At 44.6% G+C, this 27,627-nt stretch overlaps 1 protein-coding gene across 1 annotated transcript; it reads left to right on the top strand.

Moving 5' to 3' along the window:
- The first annotated feature begins 6,404 nt into the window (after positions 1 to 6,404).
- Positions 6,405 to 24,663, top strand: LOC106592647 (enoyl-CoA delta isomerase 1, mitochondrial). Its single transcript, XM_045715933.2, has 7 exons — positions 6,405 to 6,561; positions 9,583 to 9,708; positions 12,571 to 12,698; positions 13,571 to 13,717; positions 14,179 to 14,300; positions 14,479 to 14,657; positions 24,382 to 24,663. Exons 1-7 carry the CDS (start codon positions 6,519 to 6,521, stop codon positions 24,546 to 24,548), a joined length of 912 nt encoding a protein of 303 aa, XP_045571889.2. The 5' UTR covers positions 6,405 to 6,518; the 3' UTR covers positions 24,549 to 24,663.
- The last annotated feature ends 2,964 nt before the right edge of the window (positions 24,664 to 27,627 follow it).

Raw genomic sequence — 27,627 nt, 5'->3', positions numbered from 1 at the left:
GGGTAAACTGTGATATGACTAAAGAGTTAATCAGGGTAAACTGTGATATGACTAAAGAGTTAATCAGGGTGATTTTTCCACAAATAGACAGGTATTTTCCTTTCCATGGCAGCAAGATGTTATCTATTTTTGCTAACTTTCTATAAAAATGTATTGGAGTGAGATCATTTATTTACAGACAGATTATTTCACTTATAATTCACTGTATCACAATTCCAGTGGGTCAGAAGTTAACATACACTAAGTTGACTGTGCCTTTTAACAGCTTGGAAAATTCCAGAAAATGATGTCATGGCTTTAGAAGCTTCTGATAGGCTAATTGACATAATTTGAGTCAATTGGAGGTGAACCTGTGGATGTATTTCAAGGCTGACCTTCAAACTCAGTGCCTCTTTGCTTGACATCATGGGAAAATCAAAAGAAATCAGCAAAGACCTCAGAAGAAAATTGTAGACCTCCACAAGTCTGGTTCATCCTTGGGAGCAATTTCCAAACGCCTGAAGGTACCACCTGTACAAACAATAGTACGCAAGTATAAACACCATGAGACATTTACATTTACATTTATGTCATTTAGCAGACGCTCTTATCCAGAGCGACTTACAAACTGGTGCATTCACCTTATGATATCCAGTGGAACAACCACTTTACAATTGTACATCTATATCTTTTTTCTTTTTTGGGGGGGGGTTAGAAGGATTACTTTATCCTATCCCAGGTATTCCTTAAAGAGGTGGGGTTTCAGGTGTCTCCGGAAGGTGGTGATTGACTCCGCTGTCCTGGCGTCGTGAGGGAGCTTGTTCCACCATTGAGGTGCCAGAGCAGCGAACAGTTTTGACTGGGCTGAGCGGGAACTGTGCTTCCGTAGAGGTAGGGGGGCCAGCAGGCCAGCGGTGGATGAACGCAGTGCCCTTGTTTGGGTGTAGGGCCTGATCAGAGCCTGAAGGTACGGAGGTGCCGTTCCCCTCACAGCTCCGTAGGCAAGCACCATGGTCTTGTAGCAGATGCGAGCTTCAACTGGAAGCCAGTGGAGTGTGCGGAGGAGCGGGGTGACGTGAGAGAACTTGGGAAGGTTGAACACCAGACGGGCTGCGGCGTTCTGGATGAGTTGTAGGGGTTTAATGGCACAGGCAGGGAGCCCGGCCAACAGCGATTTGCAGTAATCCAGACGGGAGATGACAAGTGCCTGGATTAGGACCTGTGCCGCTTCCTGTGTAAGGCAGGGTCGAACTGTGCGAATGTTGTAGAGCATGAACCTACAGGATCGGGTCACCGCCTTGATGTTAGCGGCGAACGACAGGGTGTTGTCCAGGGTCACGCCAAGGCTCTTAGCACTCTGGGAGGAGGACACAATGGAGTTGTCAACCGTGATGGCGAGATCATGGAAAGGGCAGTCCTTCCCCGGGAGGAAGAGCAGCTCCATCTTGCCGAGGTTCAGCTTGAGGTGGTGATCCGTCATCCACACTGATATGTCTGCCAGACATGCAGAGATGCGATTCGCCACCTGGTTATCAGAAGGGGGAAAGGAGAAGATTAATTGTGTGTCGTCTGCGTAGCAATGATAGGAGAGACCATGTGAGGATATGACAGAGCCAAGTGACTTGGTGTATAGCGAGAATAGGAGAGGGCCTAGAACTGAGCCCTGGGGGACACCAGTGGTGAGAGCACATGGTGCGGAGACGGATTCTCGCCACGCCACCTGGTAGGAGCGACCTGTCAGGTAGGACGCAATCCAAGAGTGAGCCACGCCGGAGATGCCCAGCTCGGAGAGGGTGGAGAGGAGGACCTGATGGTTCACAGTATCAAAGGCAGCAGATAGGTCTAGAAGGATGAGAGCAGAGGAGAAAGAGTTAGCTTTAGCAGTGCGGAGAGCCTCCGTGACACAGAGAAGAGCAGTCTCAGTTGAATGACCAGTCTTGAAACCTGACTGATTTGGATCAAGAAGGTCATTCTGCGAGAGATAGCAAGAGAGCTGGCCAAGGACGGCACGCTCAATAGTTTTGGAGAGAAAAGAAAGAAGGGATACTGGTCTGTAGTTGTTGACATCGGAGGGATCGAGTGTAGGTTTTTTGAGGAGGGGTGCAACTCTCGCTCTCTTGAAGACGGAAGGGACGTAGCCAGCGGTCAAGGATGAGTTGATAAGCGAGGTGAGGTAGGGGAGAAGGTCTCCGGAAATGGTCTGGAGAAGAGAGGAGGGGATAGGGTCAAGCGGGCAGGTTGTTGGGCGGCCAGCCGTCACAAGACGCAATATTTAATCTGGAGAGAGAGGGGAGAAAGAGGTCAAAGCATAGGGTAGGGCAATGTGAGCAGGACCAGCGGTGTCGTTTGATTTAACAAACGAGGATCGGATGTCGTCGACCTTCTTTTCAAAATGGTTGACGAAGTCATCCGCAGAGAGGGAGGAGGGGGGGGGAGGGGGAGGAGGATTCAGGAGGGAGGAGAAGGTGGCAAAGAGCTTCCTAGGGTTAGAGGTAGATGCTTGGAAGTTAGAGTGGTAGAAAGTGGCTTTAGCAGCAGAAACAGAGGAGGAAAATGTAGAGAGGAGGGAGTGAAAAGATGCCAGGTCCGCAGGGAGGCTAGTTTTCCTCCATTTCCGCTCGGCTGCCCGGAGCCCTGTTCTGTGAGCTCGCAATGAGTCGTCAAGCCACGGAGCAGGAGGGGAAGACCGAGCCGGCCGGGAGGATAGGGGACATAGAGAGTTAAAGGATGCAGAAAGGGAGGAGAGGAGGGTTGAGGAGGCAGAATCAGGAGATTGGTTGGAGAAGGATTGAGCAGAGGGAAGAAATGATAGGATGGAAGAGGAGAGAGTAGCAGGAGAGAGAGAGAGCGAAGGTTGCGACGGCGCAATACCATCTGAGTAGGGGTAGAGTGAATAGTGTTGGAGGAGAGCGACAGGGAAAAGGATACAAGGTAGTGATCGGAGACTTGGAGGGGAGTTGCAGTGAGATTAGTAGAAGAACAGCATCTAGTAAAGATGAGGTCAAGCGTATTGCCTGCCTTGTGAGTAGGGGGGGACGGTGAGAGGGTGAGGTCAAAAGAGGAGAGGAGTGGAAAGAAGGAGGCGAGAGAAATGGGTCAAAGGTAGACGTAAGGAGGTTAAAGTCACCCAGAACTGTGAGGGGTGAGCCATCCTCAGGAAAGGAACTTATCAAGGCGTCAAGCTCATTGATGAACTCTCCAAGGGAACCTGGAGGGCGATAAATGGTAAGGATGTTAAGCTTGAATGGGCTAGTGACTGTGACAGCATGGAATTCAAAGGAGACCACGCAGTCGTCATACTGCTCAGGAAGGAGACGCATTCTGTCTCCTCGAGATGAACGTACTTTGGTGCTAAAAGTGCAAATCAATCCCAGAACAACAGCAAAAGACCTTGTGAAGATACTGGAGGAAACAGGTACAAAAGTATCTATATCCACAGTCAAACGAGTCCTATATCGACATAACCTGAAAGGCCGCTCAGCAAGGAAGAAGCCACTGTTCCAAAACCGCCATAAAAAAGCCAGACTACGGTTTGCAACTACACATGGGGACAAAGATTGTACTTTTTAGAGACATGTCCTCTGGTGTGATGAAAGAAAAATAGATGGCATCATGAGGGAGGGAAATTGTGGATATATTGAAGCAACATCTCAAGACATCAGTCGGGAAGTTAAAGCTTGGTCTCAAATGGGTCTTCCAAATGGACAATGACCCCAAGCATACTTCCAAAGTTGTGGCAAAATGGCTTAAGGACAACAAAGTCAAGGTATTGGACTGGCCATCACAAAGCCCTGACCTCAATCCAATAGAAAATGTGTGGGCAGAACTGAAAAAAGCATGTGCGAGCCAGGAGGCCTACAAACCTGACTCAGTTACACCAGCTCTGCCAGGAGGAATGGGCCAAAATTCACCCAACTTATTGTGGGAAGCTTGTGGAAGATGACCCAAAACGTTCGACCCAAGTTAAACAATTTTAAAGGCAACGCTACCAAATACTAATTGAGTGTATGTAAACTTCTGACCCACTGGGAATGTGATGAAGGAAATAAAAGCTGAAATAAATCCTTCTCTCTACTATTTTTCTGACATTTCACATTCTTAAAATAAAGTGGTGATCCTAACTGACCTAAGGCAGGGAATTTTTACTAGGATTAAATGTCAGGAATTGTGAAAAACTGAGTTTAAATGTAACTTTCGACTTCAACTGTACATATGGATGAGCAATGTCAGAGCGGAAGGAACTAAGATACAGTAGAATAGTATAGAAAACAGTATATTCACATGAGATGAATAATGCCAGATATGTAAACATTAAGTGACTAAGATACAGTAGAATAGTATAGAAAACAGTATATTCACATGAGATGAATAATGCCAGATATGTAAACATTAAGTGACTAAGATACAGTAGAATAGTATAGAAAACAGTATATACTTATGAGATGAGTAATGCCAGATATGTAAATATTATTAGCCATGCTGTTTAAGTGTGCCTTGAATTCTAAATAAATCCCTGAGAGTGTCACCACCAAAGCACACCCACACCATCACACCTCCTCCTCCATGCTTCACGGTGGGAACCACACATGCGGAGATCATCCGTTCACCTACTCTGCGTCTCACAAAGACTCGGCGTTTGGAACCAAAAATCTCAAATTTGGACTCATCAGACCAAAGGACAGCTTTTCACCGGTCTAATGTCCATTGGTCATGTTTCTTGGCCCAAGCAAGTCTCTTCTTCTTATTGGTGTCCTTTAGTATGTTTTTTTTTGCAACAATTTGACCATGAAGGCCTGATTCACGCAGGCTCCTCTGAACAGTTGATGTTGAGATGTGTCTGTTACTTGAACTCTGTGAAGCATTTATTTGCGCTGCAGTCTGAGGTGCAGTTAACTCTAATAAACTTATCCTCTACAGCAGAGGTAACTCTGGGTCTTCTTTTCCTGTGGCGCTTGATGGTTTTCGCGACTGCACTTGACTGTGCAAAGCTGTCATCAAGGCAAATACCCCCCTAGTGAATTCCCTATATATTGCCCTAGATCCAACCCTAATGAATTCCCCACATAGTGCCCTAGTTCCAACCCAAATACAACCCTAATGAATTCCCTACATAGTGCCCTAGTTCCATCCCAAACGCCACTTTAATGAATTCCCTACATAGTGCCCTAGTTCCATCCCAAACGCCACTTTAATGAATTCCCTACATAGTGCCCTAGTTCCATCCCAAATGCCACTTTAATGAATTCCCTACATAGTGCCCTAGTTTCAACCCAAATGCCACTTTAATGAATTCCCTACATAGTGCCCTAGTTTCAACCCAAATGCCACTTCAATGAATTCCCTACATAGTGCCCTAGTTTCAATCCAAACGCCACTTTAATGAATTCCCTATACCACTTTATGCCACCAGATGGCGTCAGAGCAGCAGCTCTGGACTGGGAGGACCTCTTTTACAGAGAAACATGGAGATAGAGGCATCTGATCCATCGGTTGATTGATTGATTGATTGATTGATTGATTGATTGATTGATAGACTGGGAGGACCTCTGCTACAGAGGAACAGGGATAGAGTCATCTGATCGATTGATTAGGTTTATGGTCCGTTAAGAGGAAGATTCCACCACTGCTCACCATAACCTTTAGCCTTGATCCTGAACTTGGCGTAACAGTTAAGGTGTTGACTTGACAGTTGTTAAACCTGGGTTCTAGTCTTGGTTGGGGCTACCCACCGAATTCACTACAATATACTTTCACGGTTGGTTTCATTGTATATCTCCCCTTTAAAGCTGCAATCCTTAATTGAAACAACAACTAAACGGGCACCCCACCTGTGTTTTAGTAAAAAGCTGAGGGATGGGCCTGGAGAAATGTAACCACTCTTAATAAATTCAAAGTGTAACAGTATAGAGAGCTATGTATGCATGTATGCAAGGACTGACCATCCATGATATCAAAATTAGAGTTTTAACTATGATTTTAGGATATATATATATATACAGTGTTTGTTTACATTTACTTTGTTTACAAACATTTGAGTATAACAAGCTTATATTTGGGGTTCTGATGAGGTACGAGAGTTTAACCAATAGTAAAACATACATTAGTATCTAACTATGTAAGACGACTGACTGTAAAACATACAACCTCAAGTCATCAGTCCTTGACCCTCGAAGTAACCTGTAACCAATCCCTGTCAAGCAACCCCCACTTTGTCAGTGGGTGAGTTCGTTTTGCATTGTCTGATGCCCCGGTTTGGTAAAGATTTTTTAAAGAACAATGGAATTTGTTTAAAAAATGAAACTCCACACCCTGGGCACCGGGCCTTGTTAAACGAGCTTCCCCAGTGTGGTTGATAGTCCGGCAGTCTGATAGGAGGAGTCACGTTTTCCACACCCACAATGCACCTACAGTCACGGCGTTCAGATCCAATCAGATGCCAGTAGTGATATGTTGGCGGCGCCGCTGTAGTTTCCTCCTCCAAGGCAGAGCAGCCCAGCCGCAGTGTGTGATCACTGCTTGTGTCAACTTGACGAGTCGAGATGGCTAATGTGTTGAGAAATTCCGCTAAATTCGGGTTTTCAGGTATGTGAACTTACCTGACATTGAGTAAGAACAGCAGGAAGAGTTTAATAGCTATTTCTCATGAGTTTTGACGGCCCATTTCGAGAACAAACAAGAATATCAGTGGTTAGATTGCATGGCTAAGTAGTTACCTAGCTAGCTAGCTAGCCTCCCCTTCGCTGGTCAAAACTTTCAGAAACTAGAGCAAAGTTCACAGAACGCTTGTGTCTGTCCTTATGTCGCGTAATGTCACATTATGTCAGTTTGCGTGGGCTATCTAGGAACTATCAAGTAGTTAACTATATCAACTAGGTAATATATCGTAGCGAGTTGTTGTCATATAAGAGTATATCTAACATGATTACAGAATCACACATATCATACCCCCCCATAAATGATAACCTATCCTGTTATTGTAATGGTGAGAGCATGTCTTGGGGTTATGATATAAAATGCTAACCTCCCCTGTTATTGTAATGGTGAGAGGTTAGCATGTCTTGTTGGTATGATATAAAATGCTAACCTATCCTGTTATTGTAATGGTGAGAGGTTAGCATGTCTTGGTGGTATGATATAAAATGCTAACCTATCCTGTTATTGTAATGGTGAGAGGTTAGCATGTCTTGGTGGTATGATATAAAATGCTAACCTATCCTGTTATTGTAATGGTGAGAGGTTAGCATGTCTTGGGGTATGATATAAAATGCTAACCTATCCTGTTATTGTAATGGTGAGAGCATGTCTTGGGTATGATATAAATGCTAACCTATCCTGTTATTGTAATGGTGAGAGGTTAGCATGTCTTGGTGGTATGATATAAAATGCTAACCTATCCTGTTATTGTAATGGTGAGCGCACGTCTTGGGGTTGTGCTATTTGTGTCTAACTTTCTCACTTGTAATTTATTCACGATTCATTCATCATTATCATGGTAACATCCACATTAATGTAGAAGTGTTCAGAAACAATCTATTTTTATTTACAATAAAAGTGACTCCAAAATGGCTCAATATATTATTTACCATTTCTATTGGTCACCAAATAATCTGAAACACAACCAAAACAAACAGCAAATGCATCCAACCAATTTGTAGTCACAAGCTGGATATAATCATTGCATGCTATGAATATGGGACCAAATACTGCACTTTAACCTCATAGTCATTGTATCATTTAAAATCCAATGTGCTGGAGTACAGAGCCAGAACAACATGTCACTGTCCCAATACTTTTGGAGCTCACTGTACATAGTGAATAAGGTTCCATTTCAGACACAGCCATGGTCTTATAATACAGGGTCACATCGTTTCAGTGACAATGTCAACTATCAGGGGGGGAATCGTTATTCCGAAACCTTTTCCAACGGAAACCCTTTACTCCAAACGGAAAGAGTTCTGCCCCTGAAAACAAGTTTATCGGACAAACGTTGTTCACAAACTGTGTTTAATTGTCCTTTATGCTGTTGGAGCAACTTTCCTTTTGTTCTGAAGAGAGAAGGTTCCTGACTCCTCTTCCCCCAGAATACACCTGCAGGTCATACAAAGTTTTTAAAATTTTATTAGGATCCCCATTAGCTGTTGCAAAAGCAGCAGCTACTCTTCCTGAGGTCCACACAGAACATGAAACATAATACAGAATGACATAATACAGGACATCATTAGACAAGAACAGCTCAAGGACAGAACTAAATAATCATTTAAAAAGGCACACGTAGCCTACATATCAATGCATACACACAAACTATCTAGGTCCAATAGGGGAGAGGCGTTGTGCTGTGAGGTGTTGCTTTATCTGTTTTTTGAAACCAGGTTTGCTGTTCATTTGAACAATATGAGATGGAAGTTAATACTGTATGTTTTCTTGAATTTGTTCAGGATTTAGGAACAATGAAAAGACCCCTGGTGGCATGTCTGGTGTGATAAGTGTGTGTGTGTGCAGAGCTGTGTGTAAGTTGACTACGCAAACAATTTGGGATTTTCAACATATTAATGTTTCTTATATAAAGAAGAAGTGATGCAGTCAGTCTCTCCTCAACTCTTAGCCGAGAGACTGGCAGCATAGTATTAATATCAGCCCTCGGATTACAATTAAGATGGTCTGATGATTTGCAGAAGGTGGCTGTTTTGTCTCCTGACTAGTGCTGAGCGACTAGTGCTTTTTGAGTTCGGTTTGAGTTCGATGAGAGATATATATAATTAAAATAAAGAATCACTATTTTCAGGTTCAATAGTACATTTAAATTTTTTTAAATAATTATAACATCATATGCATTATGTGGGTTGAATGCTGTAACACAGAATATAGCGATTTTAGAAAAGTCCCATGATGCTAGTGACTGTTCATTCATTACTGCTTATCACTTATTAACTATCACTTATTCACTTTACTTTAATAGAATATTTCAGTTGTTGTGTATATTACATTAGTTTAATTGGATGACTTTATTATCTCATTCCAAGTCATCGTCTCATCTCTATAGAGCTGCTGCCTGACAAAATCACTATTTAGTAGTTCTTCACAGTAAATAAGGCTTTATGACTGCTGAATACCATTATGTCGCCAAGCAACTTCTGTTTCCCCTCTTGATCATGCATTCTTCTCTCTTATGTAGCAGGCATAAAAGAAACAGACAGGACAAGTAGTTGCGCAATGGATTATGGTCATTGTAGTTATCACTTTTTTCTTGGCATGTTGGAAACTACAAGTCCCTACTACATCGCACAGTTTGGGCATGATCGGATTTCTAGAGAAACTGCAGTGCAATGACAGAATGAAAATGGAATTCTAATAATTGAACAGACGTCGGACAATTTCTGTTTTTTTAAAAGCCGAAAAATAACCGAAAATTCGGTTAATCGCTGTCTATACACAGTAAACATGATGGTGTGTGTTATTTTGTTTATTGTTTTATACCATGGCGTTTTTGAATACTTCTTTCTGATTGGCTTAAAGGGCATTCTAGAGTTGGCATTATTTCCCTATAACACACGGTATATTGTTATATTATTATTATATTGTTGTTATATTGCTGTTCTTTGGCAGGCGTGTTGTCCCAGTTGTCCATCCACAGTAGACATGGGAGAGAGTGTGTGTCGCCGTGCTTCTCTCTGCAGCAGAGGAACAACTCTACCTCACCTAAGATCAAGGTGGATCTGGACAGCAGTACAGGTAAACCCATGCACAGCTTCTTTGCCTGTCCCAAATGGCACCCTGGCCCCTACATCAGGGTAGACAGCCCTGGTCCTGGAGGCTACAGGTGCTGTTTACATCAGGGTAGACAGCCCTGGTCCTGGAGGCTACAGGTACTGTTTACATCAGGGTAGACGGCCCTGGTCCTGGAGACTACAGGTACTGTTTTTATCAGGGTAGACAGCCCTGGTCCTGGAGACTACAGGTACTGTTTACATCAGGGTACACAGCCCTGGTCCTGGAGGCTACAGGTACTGTTTACATCAGGGTAGACGGCCCTGGTCCTGGAGACTACAGGTACTGTTTACATCAGGGTAGACAGCCCTGGTCCTGGAGGCTACAGGTACTGTTTACATCAGGGTAGACAGCCCTGGTCCTGGAGACTACAGGTACTGTTTACATCAGGGTAGACGGCCCTGGTCCTGGAGACTACAGGTACTGTTTACATCAGGGTAGACGGCCCTGGTCCTGGAGACCACAGGTACTGTTTACATCAGGGTAGACGGCCCTGGTCCTGGAGACCACAGGTACTGTTTACATCAGGGTAGACAGCCCTGGTCCTGGAGGCTACAGGTACTGTTTACATCAGGGTAGACAGCCCTGGTCCTGGAGGCTACAGGTACTGTTTACATCAGGGTAGACAGCCCTGGTCCTGGAGGCTACAGGTACTGTTTACATCAGGGTAGACAGCCCTGGTCCTGGAGGCTACAGGTACTGTTTACATCAGGGTAGACAGCCCTGGTCCTGGAGGCTACAGGTACTGTTTACATCAGGGTAGACAGCCCTGGTCCTGGAGGCTACAGGTACTGTTTACATCAGGGTAGACAGCCCTGGTCCTGGAGGCTACAGGTACTGTTTACATCAGGGTAGACAGCCCTGGTCCTGGAGACTACAGGTACTGTTTACATCAGGGTAGACGGCCCTGGTCCTGGAGACTACAGGTACTGTTTACATCAGGGTAGACAGCCCTGGTCCTGGAGACTACAGGTACTGTTTACATCAGGGTAGACAGCCCTGGTCCTGGAGACTACAGGTACTGTTTACATCAGGGTAGACAGCCCTGGTCCTGGAGGCTACAGGTACTGTTTACATCAGGGTAGACAGCCCTGGTCCTGGAGACTACAGGTACTGTTTACATCAGGGTAGACAGCCCTGGTCCTGGAGGTCTCAGGTGCTGTTTTCATCAGGGTAGAACGGCCCTGGTCCTGGAGACTACAGGTACTGTTTACATCAGGGTAGACAGCCCTGGTCCTGGAGACTACAGGTACTGTTTTTATCAGGGTAGACGGCCCTGGTCCTGGAGACTACAGGTACTGTTTTTATCAGGGTAGACGGCCCTGGTCCTGGAGGCTACAGGTACTGTTTTTATCAGGGTAGACGGCCCTGGTCCTGGAGACTACAGGTACTGTTTACATCAGGGTAGACGGCCCTGGTCCTGGAGACTACAGGTACTGTTTACATCAGGGTAGACGGCCCTGGTCCTGGAGGCTACAGGTACTGTTAACATCAGGGTAGACGGCCCTGGTCCTGGAGACTACAGGTACTGTTTACATCAGGGTAGACAGCCCTGGTCCTGGAGACTACAGGTACTGTTTACATCAGGGTAGACGGCCCTGGTCCTGGAGGCTACAGGTACTGTTTACATCAGGGTAGACGGCCCTGGTCCTGGAGACTACAGGTACTGTTTACATCAGGGTAGACAGCCCTGGTCCTGGAGACTACAGGTACTGTTTACATCAGGGTAGACAGCCCTGGTCCTGGAGGCTACAGGTACTGTTTACATCAGGGTAGACAGCCCTGGTCCTGGAGGCTACAGGTACTGTTTACATCAGGGTAGACGGCCCTGGTCCTGGAGACTACAGGTACTGTTTACATCAGGGTAGACAGCCCTGGTCCTGGAGGCTACAGGTACTGTTTACATCAGGGTAGACGGCCCTGGTCCTGGAGACTACAGGTACTGTTTACATCAGGGTAGACGGCCCTGGTCCTGGAGACTACAGGTACTGTTTACATCAGGGTAGACAGCCCTGGTCCTGGAGGCTACAGGTACTGTTTACATCAGGGTAGACAGCCCTGGTCCTGGAGGCTACAGGTACTGTTTACATCAGGGTAGACGGCCCTGGTCCTGGAGGCTACAGGTACTGTTTAGATCAGGGTAGACAGCCCTGGTCCTGGAGGCTACAGGTACTGTTTACATCAGGGTAGACAGCCCTGGTCCTGGAGACTACAGGTACTGTTTACATCAGGGTAGACAGCCCTGGTCCTGGAGGCTACAGGTACTGTTTACATCAGGGTAGACGGCCCTGGTCCTGGAGACCACAGGTACTTCATGGTTTTGATTTAACCGACCTGGAAGTCCAGAGGTGTGGAATTTAGGAAATCACTGAACTGATATTGTTGTAACTACACCCACAAAATCTAAATGTCTTAGATTTTCCCCAGACCTCATAAATGGTCTCCTGATGTGGTTTAAGCATTGTTGTGGACTTCCAATTGTGTTGTTTTTCTTCTGTCAAACAAATGTCATTTTGAGAGTAAAAACCTGAACAAAATTGGGAAAACAGTAACCTGGAAAAACAAAATGGAATCAGGCAAAAAATAAATAAAATATAGTGTACTATTTTAACCAGAGCCCTATTTATTTATTATTTATTCAACCTTTATTTGACTAAGTCAGTTTTAAGAACAAATTCTTATTTACAATGACGGCCTACCGGGCCAGACCTGGATGACGAGTTAGGGTTTGCGCCACAGGGATTAGGCTGCCATTTGTTGTCCCCTCCCCCTCTCATCCCTCTATCTCTCCCTCCCCTGCATCTCCCCCTCCTCCTCCCTCTCTAGGTGTAGCAGTGTTGAGGATGCAGAGTCCCCCTGTCAACAGTCTGAGTCTGGACTTCCTCACTGAGTTGTGTATCAATCTGGAGAAACTAGAGATGGATAGGAGTTGTAGAGGTCTGATCATCACCTCGGTCAGTACACACACACACACACGTCCTGTCACAAAACCATGATGCATACTATAACTCTCCCTGTGTGTGTGTTTCTATATCTGTGTGTGCCTGGTGTCCCAGACCCTCTCCAAGGTGTTCTCTGCAGGGCTAGACATCATAACTCTCCCTGTGTGTGTGTTTGGTGTCCCAGTCCCTCTCCAAGGTGTTCTCTGCAGGGCTAGACATCATAACTCTCCCTGTGTGTGTGCCTGGTGTCCCAGACCCTCTCCAAGGTGTTCTCTGCAGGGCTAGACATCATAACTCTCCCTGTGTGTGTGTTTGGTGTCCCAGTCCCTCTCCAAGGTGTTCTCTGCAGGGCTAGACATCATAACTCTCCCTGTGTGTGTGTTTGGTGTCCCAGTCCCTCTCCAAGGTGTTCTCTGCAGGGCTAGACATCATAACTCTCCCTGTGTGTGTGTTTGGTGTCCCAGTCCCTCTCCAAGGTGTTCTCTGCAGGGCTAGACATCATAACTCTCCCTGTGTGTGTGTTTGGTGTCCCAGACCCTCTCCAAGGTGTTCTCTGCAGGGCTAGACATCATAACTCTCCCTGTGTGTGTGTTTGGTGTCCCAGACCCTCTCCAAGGTGTTCTCTGCAGGGCTAGACATCATAACTCTCCCTGTGTGTGTGTTTGGTGTCCCAGTCCCTCTCCAAGGTGTTCTCTGCAGGGCTAGACATCATAACTCTCCCTGTGTGTGTGTTTGGTGTCCCAGTCCCTCTCCAAGGTGTTCTCTGCAGGGCTAGACATCATAACTCTCCCTGTGTGTGTGTTTGGTGTCCCAGTCCCTCTCCAAGGTGTTCTCTGCAGGGCTAGACATCATAACTCTCCCTGTGTGTGTGCCTGGTGTCCCAGACCCTCTCCAAGGTGTTCTCTGCAGGGCTAGACATCATGGAAATGTATGGGAAAAGTCCGGAGCGCTGTGGAGAGTTCTGGAAGGCTGTTCAGGAGATGTGGCTCAAACTCTACGGATCCAACATGGCAACCATAGCTGCCATCAACGTGAGTCAGCACACCCTGTCCTCTCTGTGTCTCTCTGTGTCTGTCTGTCTGTCTCATGTGTATATATGGTTCTAGTCTATTGGATGTGACTATAGGATCATGGCTGATAGCCACCTCTGTCTCTCTGTCTATAGGGTTCTAGTCTATTGGATGTGACTATAGGATCATGGCTGATAGCCACCTCTGTCTATAGGGTTCTAGTCTATTGGATGTGACTATAGGATCATGGCTGATAGCCACCTCTGTCTCTCTGTCTATAGGGTTCTAGTCTATTGGATGTGACTATAGGATCATGGCTGATAGCCACCTCTGTCTCTCTGTCTATAGGGTTCTAGTCTATTGGATGTGACTATAGGATCATGGCTGATAGCCACCTCTGTCTCTCTGTCTATAGGGTTCTAGTCTATTGGATGTGACTATAGGATCATGGCTGATAGCCACCTCTGTCTCTCTGTCTATAGGGTTCTAGTCCAGCAGGTGGTTGTCTCATGTCTATTGGATGTGACTATAGGATCATGGCTGATAACCCTCGCTACAGCATCGGACTCAACGAGACTCAGCTCGGCATCGTAGCGCCCTTCTGGTGAGACATATACACACACTAATACACACTGAGTGTTGATGTGTTGAATCTGCTCAGGGTTGTGGTTGTGATGCTTCATGGTCACTGTAGTGTGTGTGTGTGTGTGAGGTGCTGAATGTGGTCATGTTATGGTCATGTTGAATGTGGTTGTTCATGTTGTGGTCATGTTGTGGTCCAGGTTTAAGGACACGCTGGTGAACACGGTTGGTAACCGGGCAGCAGAGCTGTCGTTGGAGCTGGGTCTGTTGTACAGCGCTCCTGATGCCCTGAAGATCGGCCTGGTGGACCAGTTAGTACCTGAGGACCAGGTCCTCTCCACTGCACAGGACACCATGTCCAAGTGGCTGGCTGTACCAGGTCAGAACACTCTCCCTCACACTGGCTGTACCAGGTCAGAACACTCTCCCTCACACTGGCTGTACCGGGTCAGAATACTCTCTCTCACACTGGCTGTACCGGGTCAGAATACTCTCTCTCTCACACTGGCTGTACCGGGTCAGAATACTCTCTCTCACACTGGCTGTACCGGGTCAGAATACTCTCTCTCACACACTGGCTGTACCAGGTCAGAATACTCTCTCTCTCACACTGGCTGTACCAGGTCAGAATACTCTCTCCCTCACACTGGCTGTACCAGGTCAGAATACTCTCCCTCACACTAGCTGTACCAGGTCAGAACACTCTCTCTCACACTGGCTGTACCAGGTCAGAATACTCTCTCTCTCACACTGGCTGTACCAGGTCAGAATACTCTCTCACACTGGCTGTACCGGGTCAGAATACTCTCTCACACTGGCTGTTGTGGTGGCTAATTTCCGCATTACCAAATGAGGAGTTACAAACACACCAGTTCGAGTTAAACTACATCTTTAATACTTAAGATACATTTGCAAAAGTTCTTGACCCCACTAATGCATTCTCTCGAATGAACCAGGAAGGTGATTGCAGAATGGCTACAGGGATCTTTTATAGCAACGATACACCCCCTTCAACGTACATTGACAAACCACAGATACTTAGTAACAGTTCACAAAGGTTACGTTTTGTATGACAGATATCAATAAAACACATCAGACAGTAACTGCTATGTCAACAGGATTAATGGTATAGCCCAGTATCTGGTCTCCTTAGAACTGTCCCTCCCTGGTACGGTATTGAACAGAACTATTTCATCCAATGGCATATATCAATTGTCAACTCTAGATACTCCCATCTCAAGCAAACCCCCTCTTGACCCCACTCCTGGACAGGCTCACTGGGGAGTGAGCCTCTTGGTCATATATTATCACAGGATAAGTGCGAGATCTAAGAGAGGACATACAAGGGTCCATTTACTGCCATAGTCCTCCCCACAATAAAGAAAAGGAGGGTGTGACTTGCTCACAGACATTGTGGAGACAAGTCATTGGTTCCCCATTAATCACGCCATCCCTTCACATGGTTTAAGAAATAGGTAAAGACACATTCCCATGACGACAAGTCTGACCTCTCCCCTCTCTGGGCCCCAAGTGTATGAGCCCCAGCTAAGGTAGACGTGCAACTGAAAAGACACCAGAGTCCAATGGAGACTTTCTAATGACAAGTACCTCAAATAAGCATATTATACTAATAAAACATCTTAATTATCTATGCTACCCAACTAATTCTGATTCGTCCACGACACTGTACCGGGTCAGAACACTCTCTCTCACACTGGCTGTACCGGGTCAGAACACTCTCTCTCACACTGGCTGTACCGGGTCAGAACACTCTCCCTCACACTGGCTGTACCGGGTCAGAATACTCTCTCTCACACTGGCTGTACCGGGTCAGAACACTCTCTCTCACACTGGCTGTACCGGGTCAGAACACTCTCCCTCACACTGGCTGTACCGGGCCAGAACACTCTCTCTCACACTGGCTGTACCGGGTCAGAACACTCTCTCTCACACTGGCTGTACCGGGTCAGAACACTCTCCCTCACACTGGCTGTACCGGGTCAGAACACTCTCTCACTATATACTTTATAGTTTATCATCCTAGACATCTCTCTCCTGCCCCCAGACCAGGCCAGACAGACATGAACATCAGTCACCATCTCTCTGACTGGATCCACAAACCTATACATTATCCTATATATACACTAACCAATATGTTATCCTGTGTATATACGCTGACATGTATACATTATCCTATATATACACTAACCAGTATGTTATCCTGTGTATATACGCTGACATGTATACATTATCCTATATATACACTAACCAGTATGTTATCCTGTATATACACTGACATGTATACATTATCCTGTATATACGCTGACATGTATACATTATCCTATATACAGTACCAGTCAAAAGTTTGGACACGCCTCCTCATTCCAGAGTGTTTATTTTTACTATTTTCTACATTGTAGAATAATAGTGAAGACATCAAAACTATGAAATAACATATGGAATCATGTAGTAACAAAAAAAGTGTTAAAGTAGTCAAGATATATTTTAGATTATTTAGAAGTAAGAAAAATAAGAAACCTGCACACTGCTCTAGCTGGCGTCACTGCTCTGGCTGGCGTCACTGCTCTGGCTGGCGTCACTGCTCTGGCTGGCGTCACTGCTATTTAATAAGCTATATGTATTGGCCTCACGGCCTTCGTCAGAGCTTTCGATTCTTCAAAGTAGCCGCTCTAGTAAAAATAATGAGAAACACTTGAATGAGTAGGTGTCCAAACTGTTGACTGGTACTGTATATAAACACTAAACTATACACCTCTCCCTCTAGACCCTGCCAGACAGATAGATCAGTGTGTTATATCTGTGTATATATTATATATAACACCTCTCCTCTCCCTCTAGACCATGCCAGACAGATAGATCAGTGTGTATATATTATATATAACACCTCTCCTCTCCCTCTAGACCATGCCAGACAGATAGATCAGTGTGTATATATTATATATAACACCTCTCCTCTCCCTCTAGACCATGCCAGACAGATAGATCAGTGTGTTATATCTGTGTGTATATATTATATATAACACCTCTCCTCTCCCTCTAGACCATGCCAGACAGATAGATCAGTGTGTTATATCTGTGTGTATATATTATATATAACACCTCTCCTCTCCCTCTAGACCATGCCAGACAGATAGATCAGTGTGTTATATCTGTGTGTATATATTATATATAACACCTCTCCTCTCCCTCTAGACCATGCCAGACAGATAGATCAGTGTGTTATATCTGTGTGTATATATTATATATAACACCTCTCCTCTCCCTCTAGACCATGCCAGACAGATAGATCAGTGTGTTATATCTGTGTGTATATATTATATATAACACCTCTCCTCTCCCTCTAGACCATGCCAGACAGATAGATCAGTGTGTTATATCTGTGTGTATATATTATATATAACACCTCTCCTCTCCCTCTAGACCATGCCAGACAGATAGATCAGTGTGTTATATCTGTGTATATATTATATATAACACCTCTCCTCTCCCTCTAGACCATGCCAGACAGATAGATCAGTGTGTTATATCTGTGTATATATTATATATAACACCTCTCCTCTCCCTCTAGACCATGCCAGACAGATAGATCAGTGTGTTATATCTGTGTGTATATATTATATATAACACCTCTCCCTCTAGACCATGCCAGACAGATAGATCAGTGTGTTATATCTGTGTGTATATATTATATATAACACCTCTCCTCTCCCTCTAGACCATGCCAGACAGATAGATCAGTGTGTTATATCTGTGTGTATATATTATATATAACACCTCTCCTCTCCCTCTAGACCATGCCAGACAGATAGATCAGTGTGTTATATCTGTGTGTATATATTATATATAACACCTCTCCTCTCCCTCTAGACCATGCCAGACAGATAGATCAGTGTGTTATATCTGTGTATATATTATATATAACACCTCTCCTCTCCCTCTAGACCATGCCAGACAGATAGATCAGTGTGTTATATCTGTGTGTATATATTATATATAACACCTCTCCTCTCCCTCTAGACCATGCCAGACAGATAGATCAGTGTGTATATATTATATATAACACCTCTCCTCTCCCTCTAGACCATGCCAGACAGATAGATCAGTGTGTTATATCTGTGTGTATATATTATATATAACACCTCTCCTCTCCCTCTAGACCATGCCAGACAGATAGATCAGTGTGTTATATCTGTGTGTGTATATATTATATATAACACCTCTCCTCTCCCTCTAGACCATGCCAGACAGATAGATCAGTGTGTATATATTATATATAACACCTCTCCTCTCCCTCTAGACCATGCCAGACAGATAGATCAGTGTGTTATATCTGTGTGTATATATTATATATAACACCTCTCCTCTCCCTCTAGACCATGCCAGACAGATAGATCAGTGTGTTATATCTGTGTGTGTATATATTATATATAACACCTCTCCTCTCCCTCTAGACCATGCCAGACAGATAGATCAGTGTGTATATATTATATATAACACCTCTCCTCTCCCTCTAGACCATGCCAGACAGATAGATCAGTGTGTTATATCTGTGTGTATATATTATATATAACACCTCTCCTCTCCCTCTAGACCATGCCAGACAGATAGATCAGTGTGTTATATCTGTGTATATATTATATATAACACCTCTCCTCTCCCTCTAGACCATGCCAGACAGATAGATTAGTGTGTTATATCTGTGTATATATTATATATAACACCTCTCCTCTCCCTCTAGACCATGCCAGACAGATAGATCAGTGTGTTATATCTGTGTGTATATATTATATATAACACCTCTCCTCTCCCTCTAGACCATGCCAGACAGATAGATCAGTGTGTATATATTATATATAACACCTCTCCTCTCCCTCTAGACCATGCCAGACAGATAGATCAGTGTGTTATATCTGTGTGTATATATTATATATAACACCTCTCCTCTCCCTCTAGACCATGCCAGACAGATAGATCAGTGTGTTATATCTGTGTATATATTATATATAACACCTCTCCTCTCCCTCTAGACCATGCCAGACAGATAGATCAGTGTGTTATATCTGTGTATATATTATATATAACACCTCTCCTCTCCCTCTAGACCATGCCAGACAGATAGATCAGTGTGTTATATCTGTGTGTATATATTATATATAACACCTCTCCTCTCCCTCTAGACCATGCCAGACAGATAGATCAGTGTGTATATATTATATATAACACCTCTCCTCTCCCTCTAGACCATGCCAGACAGATAGATCAGTGTGTTATATCTGTGTGTATATATTATATATAACACCTCTCCTCTCCCTCTAGACCATGCCAGACAGATAGATCAGTGTGTTATATCTGTGTGTATATATTATATATAACACCTCTCCTCTCCCTCTAGACCATGCCAGACAGATAGATCAGTGTGTTATATCTGTGTATATATTATATATAACACCTCTCCTCTCCCTCTAGACCATGCCAGACAGATAGATCAGTGTGTTATATCTGTGTATATATTATATATAACACCTCTCCTCTCCCTCTAGACCATGCCAGACAGATAGATCAGTGTGTTATATCTGTGTGTATATATTATATATAACACCTCTCCTCTCCCTCTAGACCATGCCAGACAGATAGATCAGTGTGTTATATCTGTGTGTATATTTATATATAACACCTCTCCCTCTAGACCATGCCAGACAGATAGATCAGTGTGTTATATCTGTGTATATATTATATATAACACCTCTCCTCTCCCTCTAGACCATGCCAGACAGATAGATCAGTGTGTTATATCTGTGTATATATTATATATAACACCTCTCCTCTCCCTCTAGACCATGCCAGACAGATAGATCAGTGTGTTATATCTGTGTATATATTATATATAACACCTCTCCTCTCCCTCTAGACCATGCCAGACAGATAGATCAGTGTGTTATATCTGTGTGTATATATTATATATAACACCTCTCCCTCTAGACCATGCCAGACAGATAGATCAGTGTGTTATATCTGTGTGTATATATTATATATAACACCTCTCCTCTCCCTCTAGACCGTGCCAGACAGATAGATCAGTGTGTTATATCTGTGTATATATTATATATAACACCTCTCCTCTCCCTCTAGACCATGCCAGACAGATAGATCAGTGTGTTATATCTGTGTGTATATATTATATATAACACCTCTCCTCTCCCTCTAGACCATGCCAGACAGATAGATCAGTGTGTTATATCTGTGTATATATTATATATAACACCTCTCCTCTCCCTCTAGACCATGCCAGACAGATAGATCAGTGTGTTATATCTGTGTATATATTATATATAACACCTCTCCTCTCCCTCTAGACCATGCCAGACAGATAGATCAGTGTGTTATATCTGTGTGTATATATTATATATAACACCTCTCCTCTCCCTCTAGACCATGCCAGACAGATAGATCAGTGTGTTATATCTGTGTATATATTATATATAACACCTCTCCTCTCCCTCTAGACCATGCCAGACAGATAGATCAGTGTGTTATATCTGTGTATATATTATATATAACACCTCTCCTCTCCCTCTAGACCATGCCAGACAGATAGATTAGTGTGTTATATCTGTGTATATATTATATATAACACCTCTCCTCTCCCTCTAGACCATGCCAGACAGATAGATCAGTGTGTTATATCTGTGTGTATATATTATATATAACACCTCTCCTCTCCCTCTAGACCATGCCAGACAGATAGATCAGTGTGTATATATTATATATAACACCTCTCCTCTCCCTCTAGACCATGCCAGACAGATAGATCAGTGTGTTATATCTGTGTGTATATATTATATATAACACCTCTCCTCTCCCTCTAGACCATGCCAGACAGATAGATCAGTGTGTTATATCTGTGTGTGTATATATTATATATAACACCTCTCCTCTCCCTCTAGACCATGCCAGACAGATAGATCAGTGTGTTATATCTGTGTGTATATATTATATATAACACCTCTCCTCTCCCTCTAGACCATGCCAGACAGATAGATCAGTGTGTTATATCTGTGTATATATTATATATAACACCTCTCCTCTCCCTCTAGACCATGCCAGACAGATAGATCAGTGTGTTATATCTGTGTGTATATATTATATATAACACCTCTCCTCTCCCTCTAGACCATGCCAGACAGATAGATCAGTGTGTTATATCTGTGTGTGTATATATATAACACCTCTCCTCTCCCTCTAGACCATGCCAGACAGATAGATCAGTGTGTTATATCTGTGTGTATATATTATATATAACACCTCTCCTCTCCCTCTAGACCATGCCAGACAGATAGATTAGTGTGTATATATTATATATAACACCTCTCCTCTCCCTCTAGACCATGCCAGACAGATAGATCAGTGTGTTATATCTGTGTGTATATATTATATATAACACCTATCCTCTCCCTCTAGACCATGCCAGACAGATAGATCAGTGTGTTATATCTGTGTATATATTATATATAACACCTCTCCTCTCCCTCTAGACCATGCCAGACAGATAGATCAGTGTGTTATATCTGTGGTATATATTATATATAACACCTCTCCTCTCCCTCTAGACCATGCCAGACAGATAGATCAGTGTGTTATATCTGTGTGTATATATTATATATAACACCTCTCCTCTCCCTCTAGACCATGCCAGACAGATAGATCAGTGTGTTATATCTGTGTATATATTATATATAACACCTCTCCTCTCCCTCTAGACCATGCCAGACAGATAGATCAGTGTGTTATATCTGTGTATATATTATATATAACACCTCTCCTCTCCCTCTAGACCATGCCAGACAGATAGATCAGTGTGTTATATCTGTGTATATATTATATATAACACCTCTCCTCTCCCTCTAGACCATGCCAGACAGATAGATCAGTGTGTATATATTATATATAACACCTCTCCTCTCCCTCTAGACCATGCCAGACAGATAGATCATTGTGTTATATCTGTGTGTATATATTATATATAACACCTCTCCTCTCCCTCTAGACCATGCCAGACAGATAGATCAGTGTGTTATATCTGTGTATATATTATATATAACACCTCTCCTCTCCCTCTAGACCATGCCAGACAGATAGATCAGTGTGTTATATCTGTGTGTATATATTATATATAACACCTCTCCTCTCCCTCTAGACCATGCCAGACAGATAGATCAGTGTGTTATATCTGTGTGTATATATTATATATAACACCTCTCCTCTCCCTCTAGACCATGCCAGACAGATAGATCAGTGTGTATATATTATATATAACACCTCTCCTCTCCCTCTAGACCATGCCAGACAGATAGATCAGTGTGTATATATTATATATAACACCTCTCCTCTCCCTCTAGACCATGCCAGACAGATAGATCAGTGTGTTATATCTGTGTGTATATATTATATATAACACCTCTCCTCTCCCTCTAGACCATGCCAGACAGATAGATCAGTGTGTTATATCTGTGTATATATTATATATAACACCTCTCCTCTCCCTCTAGACCATGCCAGACAGATAGATCAGTGTGTTATATCTGTGTGTATATATTATATATAACACCTCTCCTCTCCCTCTAGACCATGCCAGACAGATAGATCAGTGTGTTATATCTGTGTGTATATATTATATATAACACCTCTCCTCTCCCTCTAGACCATGCCAGACAGATAGATCAGTGTGTTATATCTGTGTGTATATATTATATATAACACCTCTCCTCTCCCTCTAGACCATGCCAGACAGATAGATCAGTGTGTTATATCTGTGTATATATTATATATAACACCTCTCCTCTCCCTCTAGACCATGCCAGACAGATAGATCAGTGTGTTATATCTGTGTGTATATATTATATATAACACCTCTCCTCTCCCTCTAGACCATGCCAGACAGATAGATCAGTGTGTATATATTATATATAACACCTCTCCTCTCCCTCTAGACCATGCCAGACAGATAGATCAGTGTGTTATATCTGTGTGTATATATTATATATAACACCTCTCCTCTCCCTCTAGACCATGCCAGACAGATAGATCAGTGTGTATATATTATATATAACACCTCTCCTCTCCCTCTAGACCATGCCAGACAGATAGATCAGTGTGTTATATCTGTGTGTATATATTATATATAACACCTCTCCTCTCCCTCTAGACCATGCCAGACAGATAGATCAGTGTGTTATATCTGTGTATATATTATATATAACACCTCTCCTCTCCCTCTAGACCATGCCAGACAGATAGATCAGTGTGTTATATCTGTGTATATATTATATATAACACCTCTCCTCTCCCTCTAGACCATGCCAGACAGATAGATCAGTGTGTTATATCTGTGTGTATATATTATATATAACACCTCTCCTCTCCCTCTAGACCATGCCAGACAGATAGATCAGTGTGTATATATTATATATAACACCTCTCCTCTCCCTCTAGACCATGCCAGACAGATAGATCAGTGTGTTATATCTGTGTGTATATATTATATATAACACCTCTCCTCTCCCTCTAGACCATGCCAGACAGATAGATCAGTGTGTTATATCTGTGTGTATATATTATATATAACACCTCTCCTCTCCCTCTAGACCATGCCAGACAGATAGATCAGTGTGTTATATCTGTGTGTATATATTATATATAACACCTCTCCTCTCCCTCTAGACCATGCCAGACAGATAGATCAGTGTGTTATATCTGTGTGTATATATTATATATAACACCTCTCCTCTCCCTCTAGACCATGCCAGACAGATAGATCAGTGTGTTATATCTGTGTGTATATATTATATATAACACCTCTCCTCTCCCTCTAGACCATGCCAGACAGATAGATCAGTGTGTATATATTATATATAACACCTCTCCTCTCCCTCTAGACCATGCCAGACAGATAGATCAGTATGTTATATCTGTGTATATATTATATATAACACCTCTCCTCTCCCTCTAGACCATGCCAGACAGATAGATCAGTGTGTTATATCTGTGTGTATATATTATATATAACACCTCTCCTCTCCCTCTAGACCATGCCAGACAGATCACCAAGTCCATGATGCGGAAACAGACCATTGACAAGCTGCTGTCCAACAGGGAAGCTGACATCACCAACTTTGTGAGCTTCATCACTAAAGACTCCATCCAGAGGTCCCTCCGCATGTACCTGGAGATGCTCAAGAGTAGAAAGGCCTAGTCTGGGGCCCGAACGGCCTCCCCGGTCCCCTTTAGGTCTTCTAACGGCTCCCCGGTCCCCTTTAGGTCTTCTAACGGCTCCCCGGTCCCCTTTAGGGCTTCTAACGGCTCCCCGGTCCCCTTTAGGGCTTCTAACGGCTCCCCGGTCCCCTTTAGGGCTTCTAACGGCTCCCCGGTCCCCTTTAGGGCTTCTAACGGCTCCCCGGTCCCCTTTAGGGCTTCTAACGGCTCCCCGGTCCCCTTTAGGGCTTCTAACGGCTCCCCGGTCCCCTTTAGGGCTTCTAACGGCTCCCCGGTCCCCTTTAGGGCTTCTAACGGCTCCCCGGTCCCCTTTAGGGCTTCTAACGGCTCCCCGGTCCCCTTTAGGGCTTCTAACGGCTCCCCGGTCCCCTTTAGGTCTTCTAACGGCTCCCCGGTCCCCTTTAGGTCTTCTAACGGCTCCCCGGTCCCCTTTAGGTCTTCTAACGGCTCCCCGGTCCCCTTTAGGTCTTCTAACGGCTCCCCGGTCCCCTTTAGGGCTTCTAACGGCTCCCCGGTCCCCTTTAGGGCTTCTAACGGCTCCCCGGTCCCCTTTAGGGCTTCTAACGGCTCCCCGGTCCCCTTTAGGGCTTCTAACGGCTCCCCGGTCCCCTTTAGGGCTTCTAACGGCTCCCCGGTCCCCTTTAGGGCTTCTAACGGCTCCCCGGTCCCCTTTAGGTCTTCTAACGGCTCCCCGGTCCCCTTTAGGTCTTCTAACGGCTCCCCGGTCCCCTTTAGGTCTTCTAACGGCTCCCCGGTCCCCTTTAGGTCTTCTAACGGCTCCCCGGTCCCCTTTAGGTCTTCTAACGGCTCCCCGGTCCCCTTTAGGTCTTCTAACGGCTCCCCGGTCCCCTTTAGGGCTTCTAACGGCTCCCCGGTCCCCTTTAGGGCTTCTAACGGCTCCCCGGTCCCCTTTAGGGCTTCTAACGGCTCCCCGGTCCCCTTTAGGGCTTCTAACGGCTCCCCGGTCCCCTTTAGGGCTTCTAACGGCTCCCCGGTCCCCTTTAGGGCTTCTAACGGCTCCCCGGTCCCCTTTAGGGCTTCTAACGGCTCCCCGGTCCCCTTTAGGTCTTCTAACGGCTCCCCGGTCCCCTTTAGGTCTTCTAACGGCTCCCCGGTCCCCTTTAGGGCTTCTAACGGCTCCCCGGTCCCCTTTAGGTCTTCTAACGGCTCCCCGGTCCCCTTTAGGTCTTCTAACGGCTCCCCGGTCCCCTTTAGGGCCCTGGTCAAAAGTAGTGCACTGTATCGGGAATAGGGGGCTACGTCACAATTATCTCTCCTTTCTGCTGTGTGAACTTGTTCTCTTCCCTTCACGGATTTGAAAGGACATTTTTGTGGGGAACGAGTGCACCCTTCAGGAGTTAAGGAGAGATTATTGGAACGCAGCCATCCTTTAAGAGGATGTCTTCTGATGCCCAGGCAAACATGTGAAAGTAACCTGGGGGTGAGTCTCAATAGTCTGGCTCCCTCTGCTTGTCTCCTTTCACTTATTGAGAGACACCCACTGGTTACATCCCAAGTAGCACCCTAATTCCCTATATTGTGCACTACCCTTATAGGCCCTGGTCAAAAGTAGTGCACTATATAGGGAATAGGGTGCCAGTTGAGACGCTACACTGTCATATTCATATACATTCTGGCCCGTTTGGATCCTAATGAAGACACCCCCGGCCTTATTTCCCCTGCCACAATGTTTGACTGTTTAGACTGAAACACAGAGCGCTGTTACGATGTAGGTGATTGTACAGTATGTCATCTTGCCTTTATCTGTGAACATAATGTTTGTTTTCGTATGATCTTTTCCTCTACTGTTGGTTTGCAAGTAAACATCTTTAAAATACCTTCCATGGAATGTGTGTTGAGTTTTATGTTCTATGATGTCGCTAGTTTAGGGCAGGGTTTCACAAATCCCTTCCTGCCCCCCCCCCCCCCCCCACACACACACACACACACACACACAGGTGCTTTTCTTTTTTGCACTACACAGCTGATTGAAATAACCAACTCCTCACCAAGCTTTGATTATTTAAATCTGCTGTGTAATGCTAGGGCACAAAATTCAACATGCACCCGGGTGGGGCACCAGGACAGAGTTTGGGGAACCCTGGTTTAGAGGGACCGTTAAGTGTAAAGCGTCTCAGAGTAGGAATGTTCAACCAGGTTCAGGTCCCCCTCCTCCCTCCTCTATTCATAGTGTCTCAGAGTAGGAATGTTCAACCAGGATCAGGTCCCCCTCCTCCCCCTCTATTCATAGTGTCTCAGAGTAGGAATGTTCAACCAGGTTCAGGTCCCCTCCTCCCCCTCTATTCATAGTGTCTCAGAGTAGGAATGTTCAACCAGGATCAGGTCCCCTCCTCTATTCATAGTGTCTCAGAGTAGGAATGTTCAACCAGGATCAGGTCCCCTCCTCCCTCCTCTATTCATAGTGTCTCAGAGTAGGAATGTTCAACCAGGTTCAGGTCCCCTCCTCCCTCCTCTATTCATAGTGTCTCAGAGTAGGAATGTTCAACCAGGATCAGGTCCCCCTCCTCTATTCATAGTGTCTCAGAGTAGGAATGTTCAACCAGGTTCAGGTCCCCTCCTCCCTCCTCTATTCATAGTGTCTCAGAGTAGGAATGTTCAACCAGGTTCAGGTCCCCTCCTCCCTCCTCTATTCATAGTGTCTCAGAGTAGGAATGTTCAACCAGGATCAGGTCCCCTCCTCCCCCTCTATTCATACTGTCTCAGAGTAGGAATGTTCAACCAGGTTCAGGTCCCCTCCTCCCTCCTCTATTCATAGTGTCTCAGAGTAGGAATGTTCAACCAGGATCAGGTCCCCCTCTATTCATAGTGTCTCAGAGTAGGAATGTTCAACCAGGATCAGGTCCCCCTCCTCCCTCCTCTATTCATAGTGTCTCAGAGTAGGAATGTTCAACCAGGATCAGGTCCCCTCCTCCCTCCTCTATTCATAGTGTCTCAGAGTAGGAATGTTTAACCAGGTTCAGGTCCCCCTCCTCCCTCCTCTATTCATAGTGTCTCAGAGTAGGAATGTTCAACCAGGATCAGGTCCCCCTCCTCCCTCC

The sequence above is a fragment of the Salmo salar genome, chromosome 03, assembly GCF_965601325.2.
Source record: "Salmo salar chromosome 03, fSalSal1, whole genome shotgun sequence".
NCBI lineage: Eukaryota > Metazoa > Chordata > Actinopteri > Salmoniformes > Salmonidae > Salmo > Salmo salar.
The sequence above is the reverse complement of the archived record's forward strand: the minus strand, read 5'-3'. Positions and strand labels throughout refer to the sequence as shown.

Coding starts and splice junctions, on each gene's coding strand:
- LOC106592647 (XM_045715933.2), top strand. CDS start 6,519: ATGGCTAATGTGTTGAGAAATTCCGCTAAATTCGGGTTTTCAG. Junction 9,709..12,570: donor GGATCTGGACAGCAGTACAG/GTAAACCCATGC, acceptor CTCCCTCTCTAG/GTGTAGCAGTGTTGAGGATG. Junction 13,718..14,178: donor CAACCATAGCTGCCATCAAC/GTGAGTCAGCAC, acceptor CTCTGTCTATAG/GGTTCTAGTCCAGCAGGTGG.